The following is a 13,338-nucleotide window of genomic DNA, read 5'->3' as shown; positions in this document are numbered from 1 at the left end:
ATGGTTATATTTATACCATGAATATAAATCTAATTAATTTAATTTTTGGATCAAGTATAAGTTTTTTTAATCAACATATCAATTAATAATTTTGATCGATTGTTTTAATTATTTCAAATATTTAAACAAGCTTTAATTTTGTATTAATTATCATTTTAGTCGTGACACTTTTATAAGATGAATTCATCGTATTACTGTTCAAAAAAAAAATTATTTTATAATAATCATGAATAGTTTTACTCAATACACAAAAAAAAAAGAATTTCTTGACGCAAAAAATTTTTACTCGCCTCAAGAAAATTTTTACTTGCGCTCAGAATTTTTTTTCTTTATCAATTGAAAACTGAAATTTTTTTGAGACGAGGAAAAATTTTCTTGAGCTGAGAAAAAATTTTTTTTTAGTCCTAAGAAAATTTTTGTTTTCATTTCATAATGAAAAATTTTTCTTGCGCCACGAAAATCTTTTTTTGTGTATAAATTCTACTAAATAATATATAACGTTATACATTTTTGGCTTTAAGCCCAAAGATAAACTGTAACACTGCCCATTTTTTAATCATATCAGCCACTAATTACTTTTAAAAAAACATTTTTTCTCATACTTGTAATCTCAGTATCATTCCAATTCAAAAAAATATAAATTTGTTCTTCATATCAAATATTAAAAATATATATCTCTTAATAATTATAATAACTTATTACTTTATTAATTAGATATGAAAATATATTAATAATACTAAGCATAAACATTTACCAAGTTGTTAGCTCTGACAACCAGTAATTTTTTGTCCATAAGAACGCAGTTATTGAACTCGGATTCAACAGCTTGAGCCCGTTGCTGTGAAGTGAAATAAACATAACAGTAACGCAAATTACTTGGTACATATTTTTGAATATCAGTTGCTGCAAACGGTTGATACTTTTCCAATAATTGCAAAATAGCATGAATGTTGACCCCCTCTTCAATGTTGGCCACCAAAATCTCCTGTGCCATTTTCTCAATCGGCATCTTGGGGAACGTGGACTCATTCTCCAAGGAACTGCTGCTACCTTTTGATAATTTTGATATTTTCGCCACCAATTCAGGGATTTGTACTTGAGATTTAGCTGAAGCATTTGAACGCTGGTCTTCTTCGGTTACTTTTTCCAAATTATTTGAAGTTTCACTTGATTCCGTTGCGGCTGGTAAAGGTTGAGTATCATATGACATCGGAATGTTTCTTTGTTCATTTTTGCTTGGATCGTTGTCACGTGACAGGACAACTGATTCCTGTTCAATTTTAGTTTCTGTTGGCCATTCATCTGATTTAGATAATTTTTCATCAACAATCGGTTCAATTGATTTACTTGCACTTTCATTTGAATAATTATTGTAAGTGTTGGTGTTGAATCCGTTACTGGTATTTGAATTGCCGTTGTTTCCATTAAAATTACTGAATGATGAATTATCAGTTTGTTTTTTAGAACGATCTGTTGTAAATCTGGCTTCCCGTAATCTAATATCAGGATGATTTTTAACACCGAGGACAGATTGAACAGCATCATCTTCATTTTCATAATTAACAAAACAAAGACCATAATTGTCACCTGTTTGCGCAATTCGTTTTATTTTACCGTAAACAGAAAATATTTCACGCACTTGATCTTCGCTGATTCCATTAACGTTTTTAAAATTAACAGCAAATGCATTAAATCGCGTCTCGACTACGAATTTTTTAGGATCCATTGTCTCGGTCTGATTATTTTTATCACTAGTTATCTTACTTGGAATTTCTTGGATGATGACCGGCTCAGGTTCGTTGCTGGTGTTTTTAAAGTTTGTCTGGTTAATTAATGGTGAATTAACTCGGGTTCTTGGATTATTTTGCTGCGATGGTGATGGTGATGATGACGATGATGAGCCAATTAGGCCGTGATTGAAATGAACCTGATAATTTGCTATGATGTTTTGTTGGACTTTGAATAATTGTGCGAGCCACGTGGAAGTGAGATTGGGATAACCTACAGCGATACAGTTACAATGAGAATGAAGTGACTGTGACGGAAAGTTGTAATTGTAATTACAAGTGTTGCCGTTAGGCTGCCGCCAATTTGCCCAATTCACCTGCATTTTAAATAAAACTTTTCAGTGTTTTTAATTTTCTACTTTTTAAAACTTAGTTATAAATTTTTTAAAATAATTTATATAGAATTTAAATTTATTTTATTGCTAAAAAATTTAGAGTGTGAGGAGACTCGTGAACTTACTGCTGTTGGCAGGTGGTGCCATTTTGGAAGCTGGTTAAATTCAAAAAATTATAGAATAATAAATTATTTAGTAAATGTTTTATTTTTTAATTATTATTTAATTTTATTATTAATTAACTATGGAGTAGTTGGATTATTTAGTAATATATTTATATTGATTACAAATAATTTGTATTAACTTTTTTTTATAGGTGGAGCTGCAGTACAATTTTAAAAAGATCTGAATTAAAAATTATTTTAGCAAATTGATGACTGAAGTAAAAAAAGTGAGTAGATTAATTATTAGGAATTTGAAGTGTCATTAATTACTTTTATGATTATTTTTTAATTTAATTTGATTTTTTAATTCGGGAGAATGTAAATTAAAATTTGAATTTGGTATTTTTCTGTTTAAATAATTTGATAAATTCTGATCATAAAAATTTGATCGGAATTAAATGAGTGAGAATGTAGCAGACATGAGAGATTTTATGGATTTCAAATAAATAAATAAATAAATTTTTTAAAATAATGATATTAAAAAAGACGCGCGAACTAATTTTTTTATTTATCTAAATACCCAATTTTAAATTTTTATTCTACTTAAAGTTAATTTATTTATTCTAAAATTTGAAAAATTGATATAATTGTCAGGTACATTCACACCCATGAAATTTAACGAATTATTAAATTAGAAAACCGCAATTTTTAATGGGAACTTATGAATTTTGATAATTAATTTGTATGCAAACACAAAAATAAATCATGAATTAAAATTTATGATCCTGAAATTAGCCAACGTCTAATAATTTTTGGATTCTTCTAAAAATGATAAATTAGAAAGAAAAAATATTTAAAAATTTGCACCTATAATTTTTTAAATTTTCTACATGTGCATATTTTTTAATTTTATTTTTTTAAATTAAATTGTTAAAAAAAAATTCGAAAGTTGTTAATTGTCTGCTGACTTCATGATACTGAAGTTAGCCAAGGTCTGATAATTTTTGGATTTTTATCAAAACGATAAATTATAAAAAAAAAAAAAATTTCAAATAAATGCACCTATAGTTTTTTCAATTTTCTACATGTGCATATTTTTAGTATTTTTTTTTTTGTAATTCATTTGTTAAAAAAAACATCCATAAATTTTCGATTGTCTGTTGACTTCTGGGTCATACCTACTGCAGGATCATGAAAATTTACATGTGGTAAAATCGATTATTATCGATTTATAATTTAATGAGTTAAAATATAGCAGATATAAGACAGTTCATAAATTTTAAATGAACAAATAAATTCATTAAAATAATGAACTTAAAAAAAATTTGCATACTGATATTTTTATTATCGAAATATGGATTTTTGATATTTTATTTCATTTACATTTTAAAAATTCCGCATTGATAAAGTAGACTTTCATTTATTTTTTATTTCATCTAAAAGGTGGAGCCACCAGACTAGCAAACTTTTTTTTAATTTTGATAAATTCATTAATTAATTAAATACTTACTAAGTATTCATAAAACTATCAATGACTCATTTAAATATTGAATTTATTTAAAAAATTATAGACATTCGTACGACTAATATTAAACTTTTTAATAGTCGACTAAACAAAATATTTAAAATTTCCCGCTAGAATATTTTCCAATGGCCGCGACGCATGCGCGTTAGTAAGCAAGTCAAAGTAATTACTAATTTATAAAAATACACTTCTAATTTCTCTTAACAAAAATTATAAAAAATTTAAAATTCCTAACAAAAAAAAAAAAACTCAAATAATTATTAATTTAGAAAAACAAATTTGAAACAATAAAATAAAAAATACCGGGAGTTTTCAAAAATTATTTTATTACAAACAAAAAAATAAATTATTGGTCAAAGTATGAAAATTTAAAAATCAAATCCAATTTGTTTTAAAAACCTCAGTTTAAAAATTCAAACATAATTTCATTCATATAAAAAAAGTAAAATATCTCAGTGAGTATTGGCGGTAGTTGGATACAAAGGAAAGTTTTGTATCATCAGCATCACAAACACGAGGCACCAAAACCAGTGACAAAAGTGGGGATGACTAACGAGCGTTTCTGATTGGTCATTCGAACGATGGCCGCCGAGTCGCGCGCACTCCACGTGCTCTCACTCCCACACATTAATTCCCAACCTCCATCTCCATCTCCATCTCCATGTCTGCTCAGTCTCCAGCTTAAAATTCAACACAGACTCAGAACTCAGAACCCGACTCATAACCCAGACGTGTTACGTTTAGTTTTTGGTTAATCAGTGATGCACGCACACGCGTGCAGTACAGATCCTCTGTAAAATAAATATTTTTTTTTTTGTTACGTTTTTACATACATTCAAAAAAAATAACGAATGAGAAACAAAGAAGATTAAAGAGTTAAGTATAGTAAAGAGCGGAGTTAACCAACTCCGACTTTTTACAAACCTAGAGTGGAGACCGAACCCAGAGCAGACTTTGTGATACAGAAACAACCGGAGCGTTGCCTTGTGCGGTCGAATTTTTCAGTAGGTTATATTTTATGTTAACTTTCTTCCCTTAAATATTTTTAAAAATTATTCATTTTACTAGTGTAAAATAATTAAAAAAAAAAAAATATATATATACATATAAATATATTAGTGTAACTGGAAGGGGAACACGTCGTAAAGAAGCGACCTTGAAAACGCGTATACGTAAAACTCGACAATCCGTCAAAACTAGACGATACACCATTTTATTTTACGCGCGTGTATACGATAAAAAATAATAATAATAATTGATAATAATAAATAAATAAATAATTAATTAGTAAATTGATTCATTGATTAAAGAAAATAAAATTGGGATTGGGTGAACAAGTGATAAAGTTTTTTTTTTTTACTGAGGTTATAACCTCAAATTTGTGGTCTGTGTTGTGTGTTGAGGGCTGAGGTTTGTTATTGAATTGACTGATTGTTTTTATGGTTTGTTGATTGATAAGATAATTGGAGATTTAGTTACTAAAGTTTGAGTTTGAATTTGAATTGGAGTTGGAGTACGGGTTTTAGTTATTGGAGTTTCTGTAATTGAAGAGCAGTGCGTTCTGTGGTAATGTTACAGCACGGAGGATCTAGTGTTGGATTGATGGGTGGAAACGGTCAGGGTGCACCAAACAGTGGTGGCTACGGCAGCATGGGTCCGGTTGATAACTCCGGGGGCCAGGGGCCCGATCAAACGGTCGAGGCTCGAAAACAAGATATTGGTGAAATTTTACAACAGATTATGAATATCACGGACCAAAGTTTGGATGAAGCACAGGCTAGGTAATTTTTTTTTTATTGATTATTAGGATTAAGTATCTGATGTTTGTATGATACTGAAGTTAGCAGACGTCTAATAATTTTTGGATTTTTTTTAGACAATAAACAATAAAAAAAAAAAAATATTTTAAAAAATTGCACCTGTAGTTTTTAAAATTTTCTACATGTGCATATTTTTATTTTATTTTTTTGCTATTGATTTGTTGAAAAACGAAAATTCAAGAATTTTTAAATGTCAGCTAACTTCAGGATCATATGTTTGTCTGGTATTAGTATCCAGCCCTCTGATGTTTTATTTAGAAAATAATTTAATATCTGAAATTATTTAATTTGCTTCCTTAAGGGCCAGTTTTTCAAACCGAGTTTATTTTTATCCGGATTTTAATTATCATTGCTGGTATATCTATATATTATTAATACATATATATACTAGCAATATTAATTAAAACTGGGATAAAAATAAACTTGGTTTGAAAAACTGGCCCTAATAACTAGATGGATTTATTCTTAATTCGGTGGATTTTTATGGAAATTCATGGGTGTGAATGTAGCAGTCATCAGACAAATTTAAAATTATGAATAAATGGAGTAAATAAAAAATAAAATTAAATTAAAAAAAAATGCGCATTTAAAAAATTAAAAAATGAATAAGTGCATTTTTTATAAATATTATTTTTTAAATTACTTACTGTATTTATTTGTAATTTTAAATTTGTCTGATGACTGCTTCATTCACGCTCGTAATTTCATGATCCTGACGTTAGCTGACAATTCACAATTTTTTGAATTTTTTCCAATTCAATTTAATAGAGTAAAAAAACTAAAAATATGCACGTGTAGAAAATTTTAAAAACTACAGGTGCAATTTTTTTAAATATTTTTTTTTTGTAATTTATCGTTTTTTAAAAATCCAAAAATTATTAAACGTCGGCTAGTTTCAGTATCATTAAAAAGTCGAGACAATTTCATTGAAAAAAAAAGAAATTACAAGTATGCACATGCAGAAAATTTTAAAAACTACAGGTGCATTTTTTAAAAATATTTCTTTTTTTGTAATTTATCGTTTTTAAAAAAATCCAAAAATTATTAAACGTCGGTTAATTTCGGTATTATTGAAAAGTCGAGGGAACTGACTATTGATTCTTTCTTTGTTTATTTATTTTTTTTTTATATGATTTTAAGATACTGAAAGTAACAGCACTGTAATTATTCAAGTGTTTTTACAAATGCGTTACTTGTAAATACAAAAAATGCTTTTATAAATATTTTAAAATTCAAAAATTTTTCAAAAGTTCTTGATATGAATTTTTTTATAAAACTTTTCCTCGCATTTTACTTTGCTGTTTAAAAAAAAAAAAATTTTTTTTTGTTTATTACTTCCAGTATCGTGTTTTTTTATATAAATAATTATGAGCATCAAAATTACGTTTATTTATGTACTATAGAATTTACAGTAAAAATTTATGGCGGCATAAAAATATAAAACAAAATGACGATTTTGGAGGTCGAGTTTTTTAGTGAACTGGTAACTGGAAAGTTTACTTTAATTAAACGATTAAATTTTTAGTTGTTGTGGGTACTTGGTTTAATTGGTGGTAATTGTCAACAGTTGTTTTTAAAATTACTTTATTTATTATGAATTATTGAAGCAACGGGAAGTATAAATAAAACAAGAGTTTAAAATTTAAAATTTTTAATGGGATATTATTTACACAAAAAAACTAAACTTGTTAGCAGCATCGGCGGAATTTATCTTCACTCAGACCGGTCGAATTTTTTTTTTAAATCAACAGATTAAATCATATATAATTTATGACTGTTAAGTATCAAAATTTCAGATTCTTAAAATTATTACAGTTATGCTTTAAATTCAAATTTCACAATAGAACAATGGAATAAAATTATTATTTAATAAATTTTGTAGTTTTTTTATTTACTCCAAAATTTAATTTACAGAAAATCATGAATAATTTTTTTTCTGTTGAGTTGATCTTGAATTTTGAATTAAATTATTATTTAGTAAAGTTTTAAAATTGTTTACAATAAAACTAAGCACCCAAGCACAATCTAGAGAATTTTTTACTCCAATTTAAATATCAAAAAATTAATTATATATTCAATTTATAAATTAATTAAAAGTAAATATTTATGATATTAAAGCCGGCATCTAATAATTTTTGAATTTTCAAAAAAATGATAAATTATAAAAAAAAATATTTCAACAAAATGCACCTGTAGATTTTTTAATTTTCTACATGCGCATTTTTTTTTCTTTAATTGATTTAAAAAAAAAATCAACAAATTGCTAATTGTTTACTAACTTCAGGAAAAAAATAAAAAAATTTTTATTTATTAAATTTTAAATTCAATTATTATTTACTATCATTACAAAAATAAATACACAATTGATATGAGTAAAATCTGGACAGCGAAAAATTTAATTCTTTAAATTTATGACTTATATTTTTATGTCAGTCTATAAAAAAATTTTAATTATTTTCATTAAATTGAACTTCTCAATGACTTAAAAAAAAAAAAATCATAACAATCAGTCTGCATAAAACTAATTACTCGATTTTAAAATGAAATATCATTTACATATTAAGTATTGTTTAGTTTAATTATAATCATAATTAAAATTTTTTTAGTTCAATTTTTTTTCTGCTTAGAAAGCTTGAAATTTTGAGTATAGTACGGAATATAAATGATTAAAAAATTATACATAATTATTTTTATTATCTCAAACAGTTATTTAATTTATGTAAAATAATTGCAACACTATTAATCTTTTACTAAAATTTTAGATTTAATTATTAGCAATTTATTTTAAAAATAAATTAGCCATCAAATTTTATTAACTGTTTTCTTTTACTTGAATTACGGTAATTACTTGATTAAATAATAAATATTAATTAAAATGATTAAAAATTCATAGAATATTTGATGATTTGAAAAAAAATGTTGCCGTAAAATTCTAGTGATTTGATAATAAATATCTACATGCAAAAGATAAGGAATTATTGTTATTAAGTAATTATTTATCACTTGTAATGAGAATACTCAAAATTTTATTTACTATCAGGATAGAAATTCAAATTCTGTTATTTATTATTTTTTTTTTTAATTTGTAATGAGTTGTTTAATTACTCACACATTAATTAGCAAATCCTATTATTTATTTATGAACATAAATTACAAACATGTGTGTAATGTTGAATTCTCATTAAGTCTTAATGAAATAATCCATTGAAAAAAAAAAAAAGAACAGTAACAATTTTAAACGAAAGCAGAAAAATCACAGATGGATTAATTCCATTAGTGTCTCTGTTGCAGATAATAAAATAAAAAATGTATATACAAAATAAAATTAAAAAATGAGTATATGTATTTGTCGAGTAGTGTATAGTATAATTATCTCGTTAAACGATGCTTATCGTTATTGGAATACTATTAGAGATATAGAATTACTACGGAATAATGCAATTAAGGAATCAAAATCTAATTTCACAATTAGACTTATTTAGCTAATTATATATTTATAACACTTGGTTCTGTAATTTTTTATATTGTTTAAGAATATATGTATAGTTACACCAAAAAAAATTCTCGACTGAAGGTAAATATTCTTGACTCAAGAAATTTTTTTTGAAAACCTCAATTTTCTCGAACAAAATAGAAGTCTCTCTATGACTGAGACAAATTCTTTTGGTTTAAGAAAATCTTGACTCGGTTTCCGGAAACGTTTGTTTTCCAAAATATTTTCTTGACTTAAGACAACTTCTTTTTCTTTTGAGAATCATATTATACAGAAAAGAAACCTTTTAATTTTGGTATCAACTTGATATTTATAACCCGAGTATATCTTTATTTATTTTTATTTGTAATTGCATATTTTTTATTTTAATTAGTAAATTCTGTAATGAAGAAACACATATGAGTGTGAATGTAGCAGACATCAGACGAATTTAAAGTTATAAATAATTTTAAAAAATGATATTTATAAAAAATGCACTAATTAATTTCAAAATTTTATTTTATTCATTATTTACTCTATATATTTATTATTTTAAATTTGTCTAATATCTGCTACATTCATACTCATAGACACATTCACCATTTTTTGAAAATTTAGTAGATTTCATCAAAATTAATTTTTTACTGATTTCACAGAATTGTGGTAAAGTTAAAATAAGCTTTAGTTCAATTTATTTGATTTAATTTTTATCAATTTTATGGGTTCAAAATTTTAAAAATGTTTTTTTTTTTGGAAACTACTTTCTACTTTAACCGCCAGATTGCATTTTTTAAAATTGAAATCTCAATCAAAAATAATTTCCATGAAAAATTTAGACATCTTTGATCAGTTTTGAAATTTTTCACTTTTGTTTTTAAAGTTCATAAGAATTTTTTGATCATAAGTTTTAAATTGTTACCCAGCATATAATTTTTTTTTAAATCGGTTTAAATTAGAACTCAAATTAAAATTACAATTTTCAGTAATTTTTGATAAAATTTATAACAATTAATTAAATATTTGACTTTAAACTCAGAATAACAAAATATTTTTAAAAGTGTTTTATTACGGATACACTAAATAGTATTTAGTAAATATAAATTAATACATATTATTATTTTTAGAAAAATAAAAATATCAAATTACAATAAATAAATAAAGTTTATTTATTTTCACTTTATTTGAAAATAAATGAAGTGTGTTGTTTTTCAGAAAACATACATTGAACTGCCACAGAATGAAGCCAGCATTATTTTCGGTCCTCTGCGAGATAAAAGAAAAAACAGGTGAGTTTATTTATTTATTTTATCTGAAAACTTTTATCAATACATTACCCCCTCCTCCAATAATTTATTATCATTCTAACGACATATCACCACGTGTGATCAAGTGTTTACTGTCAAACAACTTGACATAAAAAAATTTAAAATCGATTATTTCTTATCTTATATCCACAACACTAGTAACTTTCATAATCACTAAGCATATAAATAACAAAAAAAAAATAAACTTTTAATGATTTATTAATCATCAATCTATTAAATACTAGACAGTATACATAATTAATGGATTTTCTTATCTTAAATAACAAAATATTTTTTGCCGCCGATAATTTATTATTGTGTGTAATTTTTTAAATTTAACGTCGTTAAAAAATTTATTTTAAAAATAAAATATGTTAACTCGGTTGTATAGTATCGTGTATATGGAGGGTGTAATTTTAGTAGCATTTAAAAGTAATAAACATAATTTTTATGCTGTGTTTGGATTACTTGACGCCGAGATCAAGAGACCACGAAAGTACAATTATTTTCCCCTTGGCTAGTTTTAAACTGTTGTCTTGAAATTCTAGGGGTTAAAATGAAAAGAAAAAGATAGAATAATAATAATAAAAAGGATAGACGTAGAAGTATACATATATATAAAGAAATTGTAGAATACTATCTCTCAGCACCCTTAGATCTATAAGAAAGGGAATTTTCTAAAGGGAGAATAGTAGGGACAGTAGATGTAGAAATAAGAGCATTAGCATCAGCATCGGTTCCGCACGTTTTCATCCCCCGACAAAATATCCCACGAACAAAATATCCTACGGACAAAATATCCCCCGACAAAATATCCTATCAGCAAAAGATTCCTTGACAAAATAACCCCGAGCGTCATAAGCACTAAAATAAACGCAAATTTAAAAATATCAATGTTATAAAAAGTAAAATTTTATATTTATTTTAGTGTAAAAAAATTTACATAACTTTTCTATCACTCTAATCCAACAGCTCAGTTATAAAAAATAATATCATAATTATAGAATTATACAAATAAATTGAATTGTTAGCCAAATATTTAACATTGCATGTACATGCAGATCGGAACGTTTTTCACGCAACGAAAATGAAAATAATTCATGAAATTTGTGTCCGAAGGTGAAATAAGGGGTATTTGGGGCGGCCTGTCATTTTCGGATGACGTGCGAAACATTTCCGAAATCTAGGTCCATTAGATTTTGTACTTTTTATTTCTTTTTTCTTATTTTCGTTCCACGAAAAACGTTCCGATCTTCAGGTACATAACATTGCGACATATATCAAATATTGAAATAACAATATAATACGAGTTAATAACTGAGAATTACTGAAAAAGAATACTATACAATATGTATGAATGATTCCACCGCCAAAATTTAAATTTGTTCTATTCACACCTAATTTGGGTGCTTGTTTTTCAGGAAAATTGTCTAAATTTATAAATAAAAAACAACTACCTATTTAGATTTGTTGTTTTTCAGGAAAATTGTGGGAATGAATAAGTAGTAAAATAAAGTAAAGGTAGATGAAAACCTATATATTTTGAGGGCTCGATTTTCCGAAAAATTGTGGAAATTATATCGAAAGACATTTTGTCGGGGGATATTTTGTCCGTAGGATATTTTGTCAGGGGATGAAAACGCGCATTACCATCAGCAGCATCATCAGAGATTAGTGAATTGAAGTAGCATAGAATAAGGTATTAAAAAGCCCTGAACTGGCTTTAAACATTCCATTCTTTCTTTCTACTCGTTTCTATCTTTTACTTGTCGCTTAACAACAACTCTAGTGGTTTCTTGAATTTTCTTTCTCTTTTCATTGTGTTACTGTATATGTTTATATATATATATATATATAGATGTATTGTGTGTGGCTCAGTTTGTTGGGCTGGGTTTGGGATGCATATTCTGTCTCAGTTTCTTCACCCCCACAATCTCCATGGGATGGTACGGCATGGCGTGGTATGGTATGGCGTCCTGCTGTGCGTTCACGCATATATGAGTATGTATATATATTTCTTCCAATCCAAGGGGGAACGACCGCGTTGCTCGTTGCTATAGCTATTGCTGCTGCGTTGTGTGTAGTGCTGGTAAAAGAGCCCCTGCCACACCACACACCCGGGATTCGAACGAGAACGAGTAGAGACTCTCGAACGGGTTTTGATTCGACTCGCGTTCACTCGGAAAAATAAAATAAAATATAAATATAAATATAAAATAAAGCGGATAAAAATATATATTTATATTTATAAATGTTCTCATATATATTTGATTTTATGTCTTACTACATATGTATAAACTCAGATTTTTTTTTTTTACAAGATTTCTTAAATTTTTTTTTATCATTTTAAATTTTGATATTTACTTTTTTTTTTTTTTTTTTTTTTTTTTTTTTTTTTTTTTTATAATATTCATCTTAAATAATTAGTAATTTTAATTTAATAAATAAACAAAATTTGAACTTGAAAAATTGATTCAAGTCAAATTTTCTTTCCATATAATTGCAAGACTCACGATGCGAAGCATCAGTGTTTTACGATCGACAAATTTTTTTCGCCTTACTTCGGCAACTATTTCAATTATTATACCCTTGTTAGTTCGCGGAATTAAGATATTTTGCATACTAGTGTGAAGATATTTTAATGGAGATTAATTACATACTTTTTAAAAATTAGATTTAGAAACCCGTACACTGTAGCCTGCGAAAACATCCATTAATTGAGTCAAATTTTCTTTTTTTAATTATTTGAAAGAATTGTAGGTCACCTATCGCGAATGACCCGGTAATTTAGTGTCGTTTAATTGCAATTAATAAGAATAAAAAAACCAAAAGACTATATCTATCTATATATTGTGTACATTTATCCCACTAGAAGCGCCTGCGCATAATCGTCCTATTTCAGCTGTTTTTTAAATATTTTTTTTTTAGTATTATTTCATAATTAAATGAGCATTTGGTCGTGCGCTATTGGATTTTCCAAACTTTTTTGAA

The 13,338-nt window shown here is 26.2% G+C and overlaps 2 protein-coding genes across 9 annotated transcripts in view; one reads left to right on the top strand and one right to left on the bottom strand.

The window, feature by feature from the left end:
- Positions 1–658: 658 nt before the first annotated feature.
- Positions 659–2,190, bottom strand: LOC130669099 (probable serine/threonine-protein kinase DDB_G0283337). The gene has a single exon (XM_057471801.1). The coding sequence runs from the start codon at positions 2,108–2,110 to the stop codon at positions 737–739; it is 1,374 nt and encodes a 457-aa protein (XP_057327784.1). The 5' UTR covers positions 2,111–2,190; the 3' UTR covers positions 659–736.
- A 307-nt stretch (positions 2,191–2,497) lies between these two features.
- Positions 2,498–13,338, top strand: part of LOC130669100 (homeobox protein extradenticle) — a 60,948-nt gene continuing 50,107 nt past the window's right edge. For 3 of the 8 annotated variants that reach the window (XM_057471808.1, XM_057471802.1, XM_057471810.1), the window contains exons 1-3: positions 4,423–4,755; positions 5,307–5,532; positions 10,256–10,329. In XM_057471808.1, the coding sequence (XP_057327791.1) occupies position 4,755; positions 5,307–5,532; positions 10,256–10,329 (301 nt within the window). In that variant the 5' untranslated portion in view covers positions 4,423–4,754. Of the gene's footprint in view, positions 2,514–4,422; positions 4,756–5,306; positions 5,533–10,255; positions 10,330–13,338 lie in introns of those variants that run through there. The other 5 variants (XM_057471803.1, XM_057471807.1, XM_057471804.1 and 2 more) reach the window with 5 other exon arrangements.

This window comes from Microplitis mediator, chromosome 5 (assembly GCF_029852145.1).
Source record: "Microplitis mediator isolate UGA2020A chromosome 5, iyMicMedi2.1, whole genome shotgun sequence".
NCBI lineage: Eukaryota > Metazoa > Arthropoda > Insecta > Hymenoptera > Braconidae > Microplitis > Microplitis mediator.
This window is presented reverse-complemented; position numbering and strand designations above follow the sequence as displayed.

Excerpts from the sequence above, each read along its gene's own strand:
- LOC130669099 (XM_057471801.1), bottom strand. The coding sequence starts at position 2,110 with ATGCAGGTGAATTGGGCAAATTGGCGGCAGCCTAACGGCAACACTTGT.